The sequence below is a fragment of the Nyctereutes procyonoides genome, unplaced genomic scaffold (assembly GCF_905146905.1).
Source record: "Nyctereutes procyonoides isolate TBG_1078 unplaced genomic scaffold, NYPRO_anot_genome, whole genome shotgun sequence".
Taxonomy (NCBI): domain Eukaryota; kingdom Metazoa; phylum Chordata; class Mammalia; order Carnivora; family Canidae; genus Nyctereutes; species Nyctereutes procyonoides.
Window position 1 is genome coordinate 5748100 of NW_026575028.1, and position 16872 is coordinate 5764971.

Below are 16872 nucleotides of genomic sequence, written 5' to 3' on the forward strand. Positions count from 1 at the left end.
AGTGTAGGTATCCCTACTTTTAATCTGTTTAGAGTACTAGGCATAAAGGCCAAGTTAGCCGAGTCGCTCAGCTCCTGAGTGGCAGGGTAGCACTCCTAAATCATCGGCTCCGGATCCCTCTGCTTTCCATTATACCATTTGAGACCATTCTAGTGCTATGGAGGCCTACAGTCAGGCATTCATTGGGAAAGTTACTCGGTGTATTATATACTTCTATGCTGTGCTAGTGGTGACTAGTTACATCCTGGTCAAGGGTGCGGTGAGGGGCCGCAAAGAAATACTGCAAAGTGATAGAGAGTGAGCAGAAGGAGAGCCTTACTTTAAAAAAGTGTCGTTAGGGTGTGCCTCTCTGCAAAGGTAATACGTGATCTGAGACATGAATCCTGAGAAGGAGCTTGCCAGGGAAAATCTGGCTCTGAGCTGGACTGTTCGAGAAACTGGAAGAAGGCCACCAAAGCTGTAGCATTAGCAAGCGGTGGGAGGAATTGTAGCGGATTAGGGCAAATAGGCAGGGCCCAGAGTAGGGAGGGAGGACCTTGTAGGCTTTAGGAGGAGGAAAGCTGGACAGAGCTCCTGCCGAGTTTGGATTTTATCCTACGTACAATGGGAAGTCAACGGAGAGTTTTAAGTAGAGCAGACAGCTCTAATTTTGGTTTTATAAAATTCACTGGCTCCTGGTGGAGAAAGAATGGAAGATGGGGTAACAAGAATGGGAACAGGGAAACCGCCTTATCATTTGGGTGGTGGGTTGGAATAGAGTGTTACCAGTGGACATGGAATGGGGCAGATGAATTTGGGATGTATTTTGGAGATACTGCTGACAGACAGTGCTGATGATGAAGTGAATGTGGAGGTAAGGGAGAAAAAGAATCAAGGATGACTTCACAGTATTTTTAGCCTGAGCTACTTGATCGTTGTACTAACCGAGGTGGGGAAGACTAGGAAAGGAAATAGATTCAGGATATGTGGGGGATCAGAAGTCCCATTTTGAGCACATGAAGTCTGAAATTTATTTTAAACACCCAAGTAGCAAAGACATAATCCCCTTGTCTGCAATAGCAGTTGCCAAAATACTGCAGACCCTTAGGGTTCCTGAAACCCTCTAACCAAGAAAAAAAAAAAAGAGCCAGTTTCACTTAAGAATGTGATGTTGATGAAGCAGTAAGAAATCTCATATTCATTATAGCTCAACTGTTGAGCATACTTCTTTTTTTAAATTTTTTTTAAATTTTTATTTATTTATGATAGTCACACACACAGAGAGAGAGAGAGAGAGAAAGAGAGAGGCAGAGATAACATAAGCAGAGGGAGAAGCAGGCTCCCTGCACCGGGAGCCCAACATGGGATTCCCGGGTCTCCAGGATCCCGGGTCTCCAGGATCGCGCCCTGGGCCAAAGGCAGGCGCTAAACCCCTGCGCCACCCAGGGATCCCCGAGCATACTTCTTTTTAACGTTTTTATTATATTTTACTATTATTCAATTTCCTTTTTTAAGGGGGTTTTCATATTTTATTCAGCTTTCAAATTCTTTAAAGACTAGGAGAGTAACAAGAGTACTCTTCATTTGAATATTCCATATGAGGAAGTGAAATGTAAAACATAAACTACTTCTACAGTGGTTGTCTTCAGAAAAAGCACTTGTGAGATTGAGTTGGGAACTGACCTCTTTTTTCATAGAACACCATTCTGCTTGAAAGAACAACTGGCCTACTAGGTTATTCACACTTGGGTACTTGGCAGAAGGTAGAAAAGAAAACCACATTTAGCGCCTAGAGGAAGGGAGAAGAAAGTGAGTTTATTTTCTCCAGTTTAAATACCACTTTCTGTTTTTTTTTTTTTTTAAGATTTTATTTATTTATTTGAGAGAGAGCACGAGCAGGGGGGGAGAGAGAGAGAGAGAGAGAGAGAGAGAAGCAGGCTCCCTGCCCTGGGGCTCAATCCCAAGACCCTGGAATCATGACCTGAGCCGGACACTTAATGGCCTGAGCCACCCAGGCACGCCAAATACCACTTTCTTCTAATGGCTCTCTAAAGTAATAGAAAGATTTGTTTCAGGTGGTAGGTACAAAGTCATTCATCATTGTTTCAGCGTCTATTCCATAAAGAACTTTGGTATTGTGGGGAGAGTAAAAAAAGAGAGGAAAATAGCTTTCAGTTTGTTCAAGTTTATAATCTTTAATAGGATGACAGAATGCACATACAAAACAAGAGAATACATAAACAGGAATTTATAAATGCCCCACAGCAATTGAACCGTATGTCAACTGTGTTAATGATGTTGATTACTTTTACTTTGATGGTTATCTGAATTCATTTTTTTTCTTTATCAGGTGTATCAAGTAAAGTTGTGATTATTTCAGCTAATGCTAACTTCCTACTATAAAATCCAACTTTTGTTTCAAATTTAAGTATTCTTAAGAGGATTGAAGCACAATTTTCCTTTACTCAAGACTGTGAATAGTCTTAAGGACTGGAGGTGAGAAATTGGCGTTTGTGTAATTAAAAAATTTCTCTCTTGGTCATAGGCATAAGAAACCAGTCAATTACTCACAGTTTGAGAACTCTGACAGCGACGGTAAGTAGAGATTTGTATTTTTGCTTTAAAATTTTGGAAATTTATTTTTTCAGAGTTTATGACATGTAGAACTCTAACCTTGAACATATTGCCCAATTGTATATGAGTTAGGGCTAAAAAAGTCCTGTAAGCATTTGGGATGATTATGGTGATAATTAAACTGACAAGAATTATGTACGTAAGTGATAAACGAACAGGGCCAGGTGAAATGGCTCTTTAGATCTAAGCTATTCTAGGTTTATGTTTCTCATGGTAGGCTTTGTTTCCTCCTCTCCCTTTACCTAAGAAGGAAAACATTGTCTTTTGAAAAACAAATGTGTTACAGATTATAATGTGAAATCCCCAATAATTGTACAATAAAAGAAGACCTTACATACCACATTTTCTTTATCTAGTTATCACTCAGTGGACATTCAGGCTCTTCCATAATTTGGCTGTTGTAAATAATGCTGCTATAAACATTGGGGTGCATGTATCCTTTCAAATTAGTATTTTTGTATCCTTGGGTAAATACCTGCTAATGCAATTGCTGGATTGTATATTACTCAGCCATAAAGAAGAATGAAATTTTACCATTTGCAACGACATGGATAGAGCTAGAGAGTATTATACTATGTGAAATAAGTCAGAGAAAGACAAATACCATATGATCTCACTTATATGTGGAATTTAAGAAACAAAACAGATGAATGTGGCAGAGGGAGTGGGGGCGAGAGGCAAACCAAGAAATAGACTTAGCTATAGAGAGCAAACTGATGATTACCAGAGCAAGGGTAGGAGAGGAGATGGGTGAAATAGGTGATGGGGAGTAAGGAGGGTAGCACTTGTGATGCAGACTGAATGTTGTATATAAGTGTTGAGTCACTAAATTCTAATAAAGTAATATACTGTATATTAACTAATAGGAATTTATTTATTTATTTTTTGTTTGTTTTTATTGAAGTTCGATTTGCCAACATATAGTATAACACCCAGTGCTCATCCCATCAAGTGCCCTTCACCCAGTTACTCCAACCCCCCACCCGCCTCCCCTTCCACTACCCCTTGTTCGCTTCCCAGAGTTAGGAGTCTCTCATGTTCTGTCACCCTCTCTGATTTTTCCCATTCAGTTCCTCTCCTTTCCCCTTTAATTCCGTTCACTATTATATTCCCTGTATGTATGAGTGAAACCATATGATGATTGTCCTTCTCTGATTGACTTACTTCACTCAGCATAATACCCTCCAGTTCTATCCACGTCATAGCAAATGGTGGGTGTTTATCGTTTCTAATGGCTGAGTAACATTCCATTGTATACATAGACCACATCTTTATCCATTCGTCTGTCGAAGGTCATCAAGGCTCCTCCCACAGTTTGGCTATTATGGACATTGCTGCTATAAACATTGGGATGCAGGTGTCCTGCCGATTCACTGCATCTGTATCTTTGGGGTAAATCCCTAGCAGTGCAATTGCTGGGTCGTAGGGCAGTTCTATTTTTAACTCCTTGAGGAACCTCCACAGTTTTCCAGAGTGGCTGTACCACGTCACATTCCCAGCAACAGGGCAAGAGGGTCCCCTTTCTCCGCATCCTCTCCAACATTTGTTGTTTCCTGTCTTGTTAATTTTCCCCATTCTCGCTGGGGTGAGGTGGTATCTCATTGTGGTTTTGATTTGTATTTCCCTGATGGCAAGTGATGTGGAGCATCTTCTCATGTGCTAGTTGGCCATGTGTATGTCTTCTTTGGTGAAATTTCTGTTCGTGTCTTCTGCCCATTTCATGATTGGATTTGTTTCTTTCTTGGGAAGTTGAGTTTAATAAGTTCTTTATAGATCTGGGATACTAGCCCTTTATCTATATGCCATTTGCAAATGTCTTTTCCCATTCTGTAGGTTGTCTTTTAGTTTTGTTAACTGTTTCTTTTGTTGTGTAGAAGCTTTTTATCCTGATTAAGTCCCAATAGTTCATTTTTACTTTTGTTTCCCTTGCCTTTATGGATGTATCTTGCAAGAAGTTACTGTGGCCGAGTTCAAAAAGGGTGTTGCCTGTGTTCTCCTCTAGGATTCTGATGGATTCTTGTCTCACATTTAGATCTTTCATCCATTTTGAGTTTATCTTTGTGTCTGGTATAAGAGAATGGTCTAGTTTCATTCTTCTGCATGTGGATGTCCAATTTTCCCAGCGCCATTTATTGAAGAGACTGTCCTTTTTCCAGTGGATAGTCTTCCCTGCTTTGTTGAATATTAGCTGATCATAAAGTTGAGGGTCCACTTCTGGATTCTCTATTCTGTTCCATTGATCTATGTGTCTATTTTTGTGCCAGTACCACAGTATCTTGATGACTACAGCTTTGTAGTACAACCTGAAATCTGGCATTGTGATGCCCCCAGATATGGTTTTCTTTTTTAAAATTCCCCTGGCTATTCGGGGTCTTTTCTGATTCCACACAAATCTTAAGATGATTTGTTCCAACTCTCCAAAGAAAATTCATGGTATTTTAGTAGGGATTGCATTAAACATGTAAATTGCCCTGGGTAGCATAAACATTTTCACAATATTTATTCTTCCAATCCATGAGCATGGAATATTTTTCCAACTCTTTGTGTCTTCCTCAATTTCTTTCAGAAGTTTTCTGTAGTTTTTAGGGTATAGATTCTTTACCTCTTTGGTTGGGTTTATTCCTAGGTATCTTATGGTTTTGGGTGCAATTGTAAATGGGATTGATTTCCTTAATTTTTCTTTTTTCTGCCTCATCGTTAGTATATAGAAATGCCACTGATTTCTGGGCATTGATTTTTGTATCCTGCCACATTGCTGAATTGCTGTATGAGTTCTAGCAATCTTGGGGTGGAGTCTTTTGGGTTTTCTATATACAGTATCATGTCATCTGAAGAGGGAGAGTTTGACTTCTTTGCCAATTTGCATGCCTTTTATTTCTTTTTGTTGTCTGATTGCTGAGGCTAGGACTTCTAGTACTATGTTGACTAACGGTGGTGAGAGTGAACATTCCTGTCGTGTTCCCGATCTTAGAGGAAAGGCTCCCAGTGTTTCCCCATTGAGAATGATATTTGCTGTGGGCTTTTCGTAGATGACTTGTAAGATGCTGAGGAATGTTCCCTTTATTCCTACCCTCTGAAGAGTTTTGATCAGGAATGGATGCTGTATTTTGTCAAATGCTTTCTCTGCATCTATTGAGAGGATCATATGGTTCTTGTTTTTTCTCTTGCTGATATGATGAATCACATTGATTGTTTTACGAGTGTTGAACCAGCCTTGCGTCCCGGGGATAAATCCCACTTGGTCATGGTGAATAATCTTCCTAATGTATTGTTGGATCCTATTGGCTAGTATCTTGTTGAGAATTTTTGCATCTGTGTTCCTCAGGGATATTGGTCTATAATTCTCCTTTTTGGTGGGATCTTTGTCTGGTTTTGGAATTAAGGTGATGCTGGCCTCATAGAACGAGTTTGGTAGTACTCTATCTCTTTCTATCTTTCCAAACAACTTTAGTAGAATAGGTATGGTTTCTTCTTTAAATGTTTGATAGAATTTCCCAGGGAAGCCATCTGGCCTTGGACTTTTGTGTCTTGGGAGGTTTTTGATGACTGCTTCAACTTCCTCCCTGGTTATTGGCCTGTTCAGGTTTTGTGTTTCTTCCTGTTCCAGTTTTGGTAGTTTCTGGTTTTCCAGAAATGCGTCCATTTCTTCTGGATTGCCTAATTTATTGGCGTATATCTGCTCATAATATGTTTTTTTTTAAGATTTATTTATTTATGTATTTATTCAGAGAGAGCGAAAGAGAGGCAGAGACACAGACAGAGGGAGAAGTAGGCTCCATGCAGGGAGCCCGACGTGGGACTCAATCCCGGGTCTCCAGGATCACGCCCGGGCTGCAGGCGGCGCTAAACCGCTGCACCACCGGGGCTGCCCTCATAATATGTTTTTAAAATCGTTTGTATTTTCTTGGTATTGGTGGTGATCTCTCCTTTCTCATGCGTGATTTTATTAATTTGAGTCTTTTTTCTTTTTAATAAGGCTAGCTAATGTTTTATCTATCTTATTCTTTGAAACATCCAGCTTCTGGTTTGGTTGATCTATTCTACAGTTCTTCTAGTCTCTATTTCATTGAGTTCTGCTCGGATCTCTCTTCTGCTTGGTGTAAGTTTTATTTGCTGTTCTTTCTCCAATCCTTTAGGTACGAGGTTAGCTTGTGTATTTGAGTTTTTTCCAATTTTTTTGAGAGAGGTTTGTATTGCGATGTATTTCCCTCTTAGGACCGCTTTTGCTATTTCCTTCTTAGGACCGCTTTTGCTGTATCCCAAAGATTTTGAACGGTTGTATCTTCATTTTCATTAGTTTCCATGAATCTTTTTAATTCCTTAATTTCCTGGTTGACCCATTCATCTTTTAGTGGGATGCTCTTTAGCCTCCACGTGTTTGAGTTTCTTCCAAATTTCCTCTTGTGATTGAATTCTAGTTTTAAGGCATTGTGGTCTGAAAATATGCAGGGGACTATCCCAATCTTTTGGTTTGGTTGAGACCTGATTTGTGACCCAGTATGTGATGTATTCTAGAGAAAGTTCCACGTTCACTTTGAAGAATGTGTATTCAGTTGCATTCAGATGGAAAGTTCTGTATATATCTGTGAAATCTATTTGGTCCAGTGTATCATTTAATGCTCTTAGTTTCTTTGGTGATGTTGTGCTTAGAAGATCTGTCATTTGCAGACAGTGCCATGTTGAAATTTCCTTCTATTAGTGTATTATTATCTAAGTATGTCTTAACTTTGGTTATTAATTGATTGATATACCTGGCAGCTCCCTCATTAGGGGCATAAATATTCGTGATTGTTAGGTCTTCTTGTTGGATAGAACCTTTAAGTATAATATAGTGTCCCTCTTCATCTCTTACTACAGTCTTTGGTATAAACTTTAATTTATCTGATATGAGGATTGCTACCCCAGTTTTCATTTAAGGACCAATTGAATGGTAAATGTTTCTCCACCCCCTCAATTTCAGGCTGGAGATGTCCTTAGGTCTAAAATGAGTCTCTTATAGACAGCATATAGATGGGTCTAGCTTTTTTATCCAGTCTGATGTCTGCGTCTTTGGGTGGAATTATTTAGCCCATTCATGTTCAGAGTAACTATTGAATGATATGAATTTAGTATCACTGTATTACCTATTCAGTCCCTGTTTTTGTGGATTGTTTCTTTGGGCTCCCTCTTTCTTTTACAGGGTCCCCCTTGATATTTCTTGCAGAGCCGGTTTGGTGGTCGCATATTCTTTCAGTTTCTACCTATCCTGGAAGCTCTTTATCTCTCCTTCTATTCTGAATGACAGCCTTGCTGGATAAAGTATTCTTGGCTACATGTTCTTCTCATTTAGTACCCTGAATATATCCTGCCAGCCCTTTCTGGCCTTCCAGGTCTCTGTGGAAAGGTCTGCTGTTAATCTGATATTTCTCCCCATATAAGTTGGGGATCTCTTGTCTCCCACTGTTTTAAGAATTTTCTCTTTATCTTTGAAATTTGCAAGTTTCACTATTAAATGTTGAGGTGTTAAACAGTTTTTATTGATTTTGGGGGGAGTCTTCTCTATCTCTTGCATCTAAATGCCTGCTTCCTTCCCCAATTAGGGAAGTTCTCAGCTATGATTTGTTCAAATATACTTTGTGGGCCACTCTCTCAACCTCTTCTGGAATCCCAGTTATATGTATATTCTTCCTTCTCAAGCTATCATTTATTTCCCTAAGCCTTTCCTCATGGGCTCTTAATTGTTTTTCTCTTTTTTCCTCAGCTTCCTTCCTTACCATCAACTTGTCTTCTATGTCCTCACTCTCTCTTCCACCTCATTAACTATCAGTTAGGACATCCAATTTGGATTGAATCTCATTTAATCTGTTTTTCATTTTGGCCTGAATAGATCTCAATTATGCAGTAACGAAGTCTCTAGCATCCTTTATGCTTTTTTTTTCCAGAGCCACCAATAGCTTTATAATTGTACTTCTAATTGAATTTGTGACATCATATTGAAATCCAATTTCTGTAACTTTGTGGCAGAGAGTACTGTTTCCAGTTCTTAATTTTTTGGTGAATTCTTCCTTCTAGTCATTTTGTCCAGTGCAGAGTGGCTGTATGAGCGGGCTGAGTCAAAAATATCAACCACGACCTAAGTAAAATATACCCTAGGTGATTCCGAAGAGTCAGAGACCAGAAAATAAAGAACAGAACAAAATGAATCAAAAGGAACACTAAAGTTGAAAAACAAATTTTAAAACATAGTAAAAATCAAAAGCCAAAATTCAAAAACAAAGAAGAGAAAAAAGAAAAAAAAGAAAAAGAGGAAACAGAAAAAAAGGGGGGATGGTAGTGGTGAAGAAGTAGTAGAGGAGAGAGAGTGCAGTCTGCCCGAGGGGTCCTAGAGAGTGATCCTCTTGGTTCTGAGTGTATTTTGTTGTGTATGTTAGAAGATGCTCAATCCCAAAGTTATATAAGCCAGAAATACTTATAGAAAGCCCCAACGTTGACCACCAAAACATAAACAAGATAAAAGAGGGGGCAGAATGAGACAGAAGAGAGAATATAATCTCACAGAATGAACCAACATGGTATTCCACTTGGTTCTGGGTATATGTTCATTGTGTTTTAGAAGGTATTAACTTCTACCATTGAAAAACAAAATGTGGCAGAAAAAACAAAAACACAAAAACCTATGTCTCTTGTATCAACCAAAATTAAATTGAATACATTGAAGGGAATCCAGAAGTGGAAAATATAACTAAGACATGTAATTGTATAAATATGAAAATCAAAAAGAATAAAGTTAAAAATGAAGAGCTGGCAAAATATTTAAGGTGAGAAAAGAGAAAAAATATTGGAGATTTTTAGTCTGATATAAAAACGAGTCATAATGGAAAAAGGGAAAAAGAAAAAAGGGACCCTACTATTTTCCTTCGGTCCTGGAGCTTTCCAGTGCTGCTTGATCAATAAACTTGCAATTCCCTTCCAGCAGTTCTTCTTGGGGAGGAGTCTGCTGTGTTGATTCTCAGGTGTGTGTTCCTGGGTGGAGATGCCCTGCCCCCGCCAGGTGCTGGACTTAGTGTGAGCTGTTTATCCTGTGAGGCTTTGTTCCATGGTGGCCTCGCCCCTCTTAGGCACAGGGTGAAACAAAGAGGAAAAACAACAACGCTGTGGCCAGATTTCAAGTTCTGGAGCCGAGCTCCCCCCGAGTAACCACAGTCTCCCAGTCTGCACTGGCCTACTTGCTCCTTGGGGCAGGCACAGGTACACTGGTCTTCACAGCTTGCGAGGCGCCTAGTGTCAGGAGAGTTCTTGCTTTCCTGTGCCCTGCCTGCTTCTGTCTGTCTCGGGGAATACAGGATCACTGGCTTTGTCCTCTTGGGCATCCTGGGATCCGAGACCCTATGCCAGTGGATCTGTGCTCCCGGGGACTGCCTCTTCCAAAGGGAACGGGGCACAGCCACCCCCTTTCCGGAGCCAACCCACCTAACCAACTGGCTTCTCCCAAGTACCCCAGAAGGTGGCGGCACTCCAGCCCTTTACAGATATTGGACTGCGCTTTGCAGTGAGCTTTCCCCCGGGTGCCCCTCCTCTAATAGCGACTCTGGGAGTCTTGAGGCTTCACTGCGTCTCCTGCAATTCAGCACGATTTCCCTCCTAAGCACTTTTCCATCAGGGAAAACTCTGGCGGCGGGGATTTTTAAAGTTCCTGCTTCTCCAGGGCTGGGCTTTCCTGCCCTGAAGGCTTTTGTCTCTCTGCTTTAGCCTGGCTACTTGCAGTTCCCCTCCCCCAGTTTATTCTTTTTTATTTTTACTTTTGCCTTCCTACCTTGTTAGAAGCGAAGACTTTTCTCTCTGTAGCATTCCAGCTGTTCAGGTCGAATTCATAGGTGTTTAGGATGTTTTGAAAATTATCTGGGTAAGTTTGTGGGGCCAAGTGAGTTGAGGACCCCTACACTTCTACCATCTTGCCCTTCCCTCATCTAATAGGAATTTAAACAAAAACTTGGAAGAAAAAAAGCAAGACCTTGAAGAAAGGTATACTCTATTGGGTTATGTATTTTTTTTTTTTTTTTTTGTCTCTGCTATTAGGGAACTTTGGTCAGAAAGTGTGAGAAACATTTAGTTAAAAAAAATATTTAAAGATTTTATTTACTCATGAGAGATACAGAGAGGCACAGGCATAGGCAGAGGGAGAAGTGGGGGGCCTGATGTAGGACTTGATCCCAGGACCGTGGGATCATGACCTGAGCCAAAGGCAGACACACAACCACTGAGCCACCCAGGTGCCCCTCCATTATGTTTTAACGTAGGTTTTGTATTTCTCAGACCACCAGAGCTTTCTGTGAGTTAAATGTTTAGTTATCTGAGGTATGAGGAACCTAATTCTTGCACTGGACTCAACCATCAGTGCGTCTAAGATTTGGGACAAATATTGACTCAAACTTGTAGCTTTTTATTACTGTCATCAGTAGGTCAGCAGATTTTTATAAATTGCCAATTGTGTTCTAGACATTATGAAGTGGAGGTGTGGGGCAAGGCACAGGTTATCATATTCCTATATGAGGAAGCTTGAAAAAGACAACATGTATTAATGAATACTGATGCTGCAATTAAGATTACATGTGCCTGGAAATTATGTACACATGTGTCATGCATTAGTGTCAAAGCTACAGCAGCAGTTTTGTGTTAGATGTCAATGGAACTGTATTAGTTTTTTAGTGAATTGTCTTTACTAGACTTGATAGTTTAATAAATAAAAGCCACTAAAACAAAGTTGAAAAGCATGAGCGGAAATAAGACACACAATATGCCAACATTTTTTACATTGTGGTGTTAAACAATTTTCTTAATGTTTAAAACTTGAACACATACTGTAATGAATTTCAGCTGCTCAGAAAATGTTTTTATTTATTTCTTAGGAAAAGCAATTTCATATATCCTTTTATTTTTGATTCACATATAAATAGATGACTTTGTTTCTGCAACTGCACCTTTAAATAAGAAACCCCGAACAACACCAAAGGAGCTAAAACTAGAAACAAGGAAACCTAAACTGAAGAATCTCCAGAAGGAAGATATCCCAGCACAAGAGAAAACTCCTAAAAAAAGGTGAGAGGTAAGACATACAGTAAATATACAGTAGATATGTTAATTTAAGAGGGACAGATTCAAACTCTTGGCTTAAATTATTACTTGAGCAGGGTCATAGGTATTATTTATTTAGTGGATGTAGAAGAATAGGAATGTACCATTATTAATCCCCTTCTGACTTCCTGCCTTTAAAAAATTCACAAACATGTAAGGAAATAATCATTTCAGTATTAAGACAATTGTAATTACAAAGTTTAGGAATTACAGCTGAATTTTATAGGAATCTGTACCTGTCTTGAAGTCCTCAAATCTTATAAGACCACTTTTTAAAAATCACATTTCTAAGGATAGTTTTATAAAAATTAAAACCCATGAATTTTTATGCAGATAAAAGATACTTCCTCTTTATATTGTTGAGACTTGTCCAGCACTGAGTAGGTCCTATAGTTTGTAGACATATCCTGGATTTCCATTAGTTAGTACCAAGAGAGAAGAGAGAATGAGGGAAGGAAGTCCCAAGTGGCCCCAAACCTGTATTATGGAGAGGAGATGGGCAGATGGGGAGTATTAACAAATGGAACATGGGGCATAATATGGTTCAGCATGATATGATACGCTGCGGGTATTAGAAAAGTTCATTAACCTAGAGCGATTTACCCTGTGTTCTGCTCTTTACCTTTTTCTCTTATTTATATTTTTGTTTTTGAGCTTCTTATTCTACATTTCAAACACAGTGAAAAAAATAACCTACAGATGGGAGAGAATATTTGCCAATCATATAATTGATGAGGGATTTGTATTCAGAATATATAAAGAACTCTTAACAGCTCAACAATAAAAAGACTAATAACCCAATTTACAAAATGGGCAAAGGATTTGAGTAGACATTTCTCCAAAGAAGATCTACAAATGGCTAATAAGCACATAAAAAATGCTTGTCATCCTTAGCCATCAGGGAAGTACAAATCAAAATCATGGTAAGATGGTACTTCACACCCATTGGGATGGCCATAATCTAAAAGACAGACAATAATTAGTGTTAAAGAGGAAATGGAGAAATTGGAACTCTCATACATTGTTGCTGGGAATGTAAAATGGTGCAGCCACATTGGAAAGCAGAGTTAGCAGTTCTCAAAATGTTAAACACTAAATTATTCATGACCCAGCCTGTTATATACCCAGGAGAAATGAAAACATACACCCACAGAAAAACTTGGACATGAAGGTTCACAACATTATTCATAATAGCCAAAAAATGGAAGCATCCTAAATATCCATCCACTGGTGAATAGGAATAAATAAAATGTCTGTCTATACACTGGAATATTCAGCAATGAAAAGAAGTACTGATGATATATGCTACAAGATGGATGAACCTTGAAAACATGCTGAGCAAAAGCAGCCAAACATAAAAGGCCATGTGTATGATTCCACTAATATGAAATGTCTAGAATAGGTGAGTCCATAGAAAGTAGATTAGTGGTTTCCAGGTGTTGGAAGGGGGAAGCAGGGCGTGACTGCTAATGGATATAGGGTTTCTTTTTGGGGTGATGAAAATACTCTGAAGTTAGATAGCAGTGACGATTTCTCAACTCTATACTAAAGACTGCTGAATTGTACAATTTAAAAGGGTGAGTTTTATGCTATATGAATTATATCTCAATAGAACTTTTGTTTTTTTAAAAATAATAAATCTTGAAAGATGCATCTCAATATTTTATCCTTTATGTAACCTTTTTCTTTTTAATCTTTGATTTCTCTTCTCAAGTACCATAGTGCTTTTGACCACTGCAATATGCAACATAATAATATACATGTGTAGGATAATTATTCGTGTGTCTTATTTCCCTACACTCCTCATTAATTGCAGACACCTTGAGGGTACTTTTAGTATTCTATCCAATGTTGTGTCGCATACACAGTAAGTACCTGGTGACAAATTTGTTAAAGTCAAGATGAGGAGGAACAGATTTGTTAAAAACCAGTTTAGTAGAAGAGCTATAATACTTGTCTAAGGAGGTATAAGTGAGGTCGGGGAAGATTCCTAAGTGGATTTTTGAGCCAAGCTTTTATAATAGGTTGAGCAGGTGCTTGGAATTGGTAGTGAGGATTGGCATTACACAGAAAGGGAACAGTTTTTACAATGGCACTTGCTGCTCCTCTTTTAAATCTCTTATGCTAGATGCAACATGACATTACTACATATTTAGCAGTGTTGTCATTAAAGTCAATTATGATTATGATTACAATTTAAAAGCATTTTTGTGAGGTTAGCAGCTCTTAAATAGTAATTCAGGAAAATCACAGATTTTGCTATTTGGTCGAGATTGGCATTTTTAAAAACTCATTTTTATTTGTGTGTTCACCTCAGGATGGCTTTAGATGACAAGCTCTACCAGCGAGACTTAGAAGTCGCACTAGCTTTATCAGTGAAGGAACTTCCAACAGTCACCATTGATGTGGAAGAGGCTCAAGATAAAAGTAATTTTATTTTCCAAGTATTTATCTTTATGTCCTTATTGTTTTCATAATCATTTCTCTGGGTGAGCCTTTACAGAGGAAAAGAATAAAATTTTAAAACTTTGGATAACAAATGGAATACTTTTTGCAGAGGGCACAATTAGATTCAGTTGCTTATTCTGCTGCATAAATCTCATACACACACACACACACACATCTCTGCTTAACACTTAAACTTGTGGTCATGGACTATGAGCTTGGATTTTTGTGTATAGTGGGGATTTAATCTCTTGATCAAATGAATTGATCTATACAATCATAACAATCCAACTATTTTCTCTCAAAATTCAATCAGTAAAACATGACCTGTTGATGGTAATTTTTATTATTTATAAAAGTTAAAGATTCTAGTTTGGTTAGCAAGCTCAGTGGAAGTAAGAGATGTGTGACTTCTGGACTTCTCTGGGTTTTTCTCCTTTGATTTGTCTGCCACCTGTGCAGCAGATGGCAGAGGCAGAAATCATTATTCCTGGAAAAGATACTGAAACTGTTAAAATACCTTTTTGATGAAACAAAACAGTTTCAAAAGGACTTAACTTATGATGGAGGATAATTTTTAGCTCATTAGCTTATTTAGGGGTATAGATGTTTAAGTCAGTATTGCCTTCTTTTTGGAAATGAATGAGACACTCTTGATTAGGGAGCCATTTAGTAATCAGGAAATCAAGGAAACATAAAAACAATTGTTTTATATCCAAAAATTGAGGAAATGAAATCCATCTTTCTCTTGTAAGGGATGGTAAAATACATAGCAGAATTTCCTTGGAAATATCACTTTTCATAGATTAATGTACTTTATAGTATGGGATTTAATAGTACCAATTATTGTGACTAAAAGTCCTCTTGAAATATTTTAGATCATTTTAAGGTTATTAGAATGATTGAAGAGGCTTTGTTAGTAAGAGTGTGTATCTGCCTACACAGAAATGACAGTTAATATTTATTGACTGTTTCCTGTGTGCTGGGCAATAAGCAATTCCTACAATAAGCAATTCCTACATGTGGTTGACATTTAATCCCCCACAATAAACCCAATTAATCCACACACTACTTATTATTTCTGTATTATCGATGAGGACATTAAGTCTTAGAGGGGATAAGTAACTTTCCAATGGTCATATAGCCAATGTTTCAACTGAAGTCTCAGTCTGATTTCAGAGCCCAAACTCTTAACCATATCCTTTCCAAGGTAAATCATTGTGTTATAAGTTTCCATCATTTATCTGTATCTGGATGCCTTTACATTTGAGCACCAATTTTCCTATTTCTGCTCATTGGCTGATTAAGATGCATCTGTACTTTTTGTCCTCTTCCTTGTCTTTAGGCACTGAGAAATGTGGCAGCAGCGAAACTGGGACAATGAATAAGGCTCCCCATATCTCTAATTGCAGTGTAGCCAGTGATTATTTAGGTAAGTTTTGATATTAGTAATAATACTTAACTTTTTCTGGGATGCCTGGGTAGCTCAGTGGTTGAGCATCTGCTTTCGGCTCAGGGTGTGATCCCAGGGTCCTGGGATCAAGTCCCACATCAGGCTCCCTGCAGGGAGCCTGCTTCTCCCTCTGCCTATGCCTGTGCCTCTCCTTCTCTCTCTGTATCTCTCATGAATAAATAAATCAAATCTTTAAAAGAAATTTACTTTTTCTATTGACAGTGCTGTTTTCCTAACTTTTATTTAAATACCTGACCCTGCAGAGACTCATTGGGAAAGGGGGAGAAAATTGGGAAGAAATCAGAGAGGAAGACAAGCCATGAGAGACTCTGAACTCTAGGAAACAAACTGAGGGTTGTTGAAGGGCAGGTGGTTGAGGGATGGGGTAACTGGGTGATGGGCATTATGGAGGGCACAGAATGTGATGAGCCCTGGGTGTTATATACAACTGATGAATCACTGAATTCTACCTCTGAAACTAATGATGTACTATATGTTGGCTAATTGAATTAAAATTAAAAAAAAAAAAACACCTGATGCTAGCTAGAACCAAGATATTTAAATTTGTTAAGGTTCCCTTCACCTCTTCTCCTTTGTTTCTTTGTGTTTTAGCTTTCTTCCCTTTTACTGCAGACCTGTTTTCCTCTTCTTTCCAGGGGGAGGGTCATGACTACCCATGGCTTCTAGTCAATAGCTGTTGACCACTGAAAAAAAGGGGCTTCATCTTCCCAGCTCCAGTTTTACAATTTCTTGGGGGCAAGACTCCTCAGTTGGGCTGTCTTGTCAGGAGACTGAGGTATTATGATTGACCCACATTGGACTGTGTGGTCTCTCAGAAGCCACGGAGGGACGAGGCAGGGCAAATAAAAACAACAGATGTGATAGAAGCCTGCTCTGCAGTTCTTTAAGTATTACCTGTCACAAAAAGTTTTCCATTGGTTTTTATGCCTCCCCTGAAGATTTGGACAAGATCACTGAGGAAGATGATTTTCATGGTGTTGAAGGGAAAAGAAAAGCAGCATCAAAAGCTGTGGTACAGCAGAGGAAGATTCTTCTGGAAGGCAGTGATGGCGATAGTGCTAATGACTCCAAACCAGACTTTGCAACTGGTGAGTTCTGTCCTACTTCAAAATTAAACCTATGGAAATTCAGTAAAAAGTCCTTAGAGACCATTAATGTATGTGAAGCACTGTGCTGTTTGGTGTATGCAAACTTGAGGAACACACAGGACAGTTAAATTCAGCTCTGCC

At 38.7% G+C, this 16872-nt stretch overlaps 1 protein-coding gene across 1 annotated transcript in view; it reads left to right on the top strand.

Moving 5' to 3' along the window:
• RAD51AP1 (RAD51 associated protein 1) overlaps positions 1 to 16872 on the top strand; it is a 37516-nt gene that overhangs the window by 485 nt on the left and 20159 nt on the right. The window contains exons 2-6 of the mRNA XM_055315341.1: positions 2525 to 2574; positions 11547 to 11688; positions 14042 to 14151; positions 15515 to 15601; positions 16582 to 16731. Coding sequence (XP_055171316.1) covers positions 2525 to 2574; positions 11547 to 11688; positions 14042 to 14151; positions 15515 to 15601; positions 16582 to 16731 — 539 coding nt within the window. The remainder of the gene's footprint in view (positions 1 to 2524; positions 2575 to 11546; positions 11689 to 14041; positions 14152 to 15514; positions 15602 to 16581; positions 16732 to 16872) is intronic.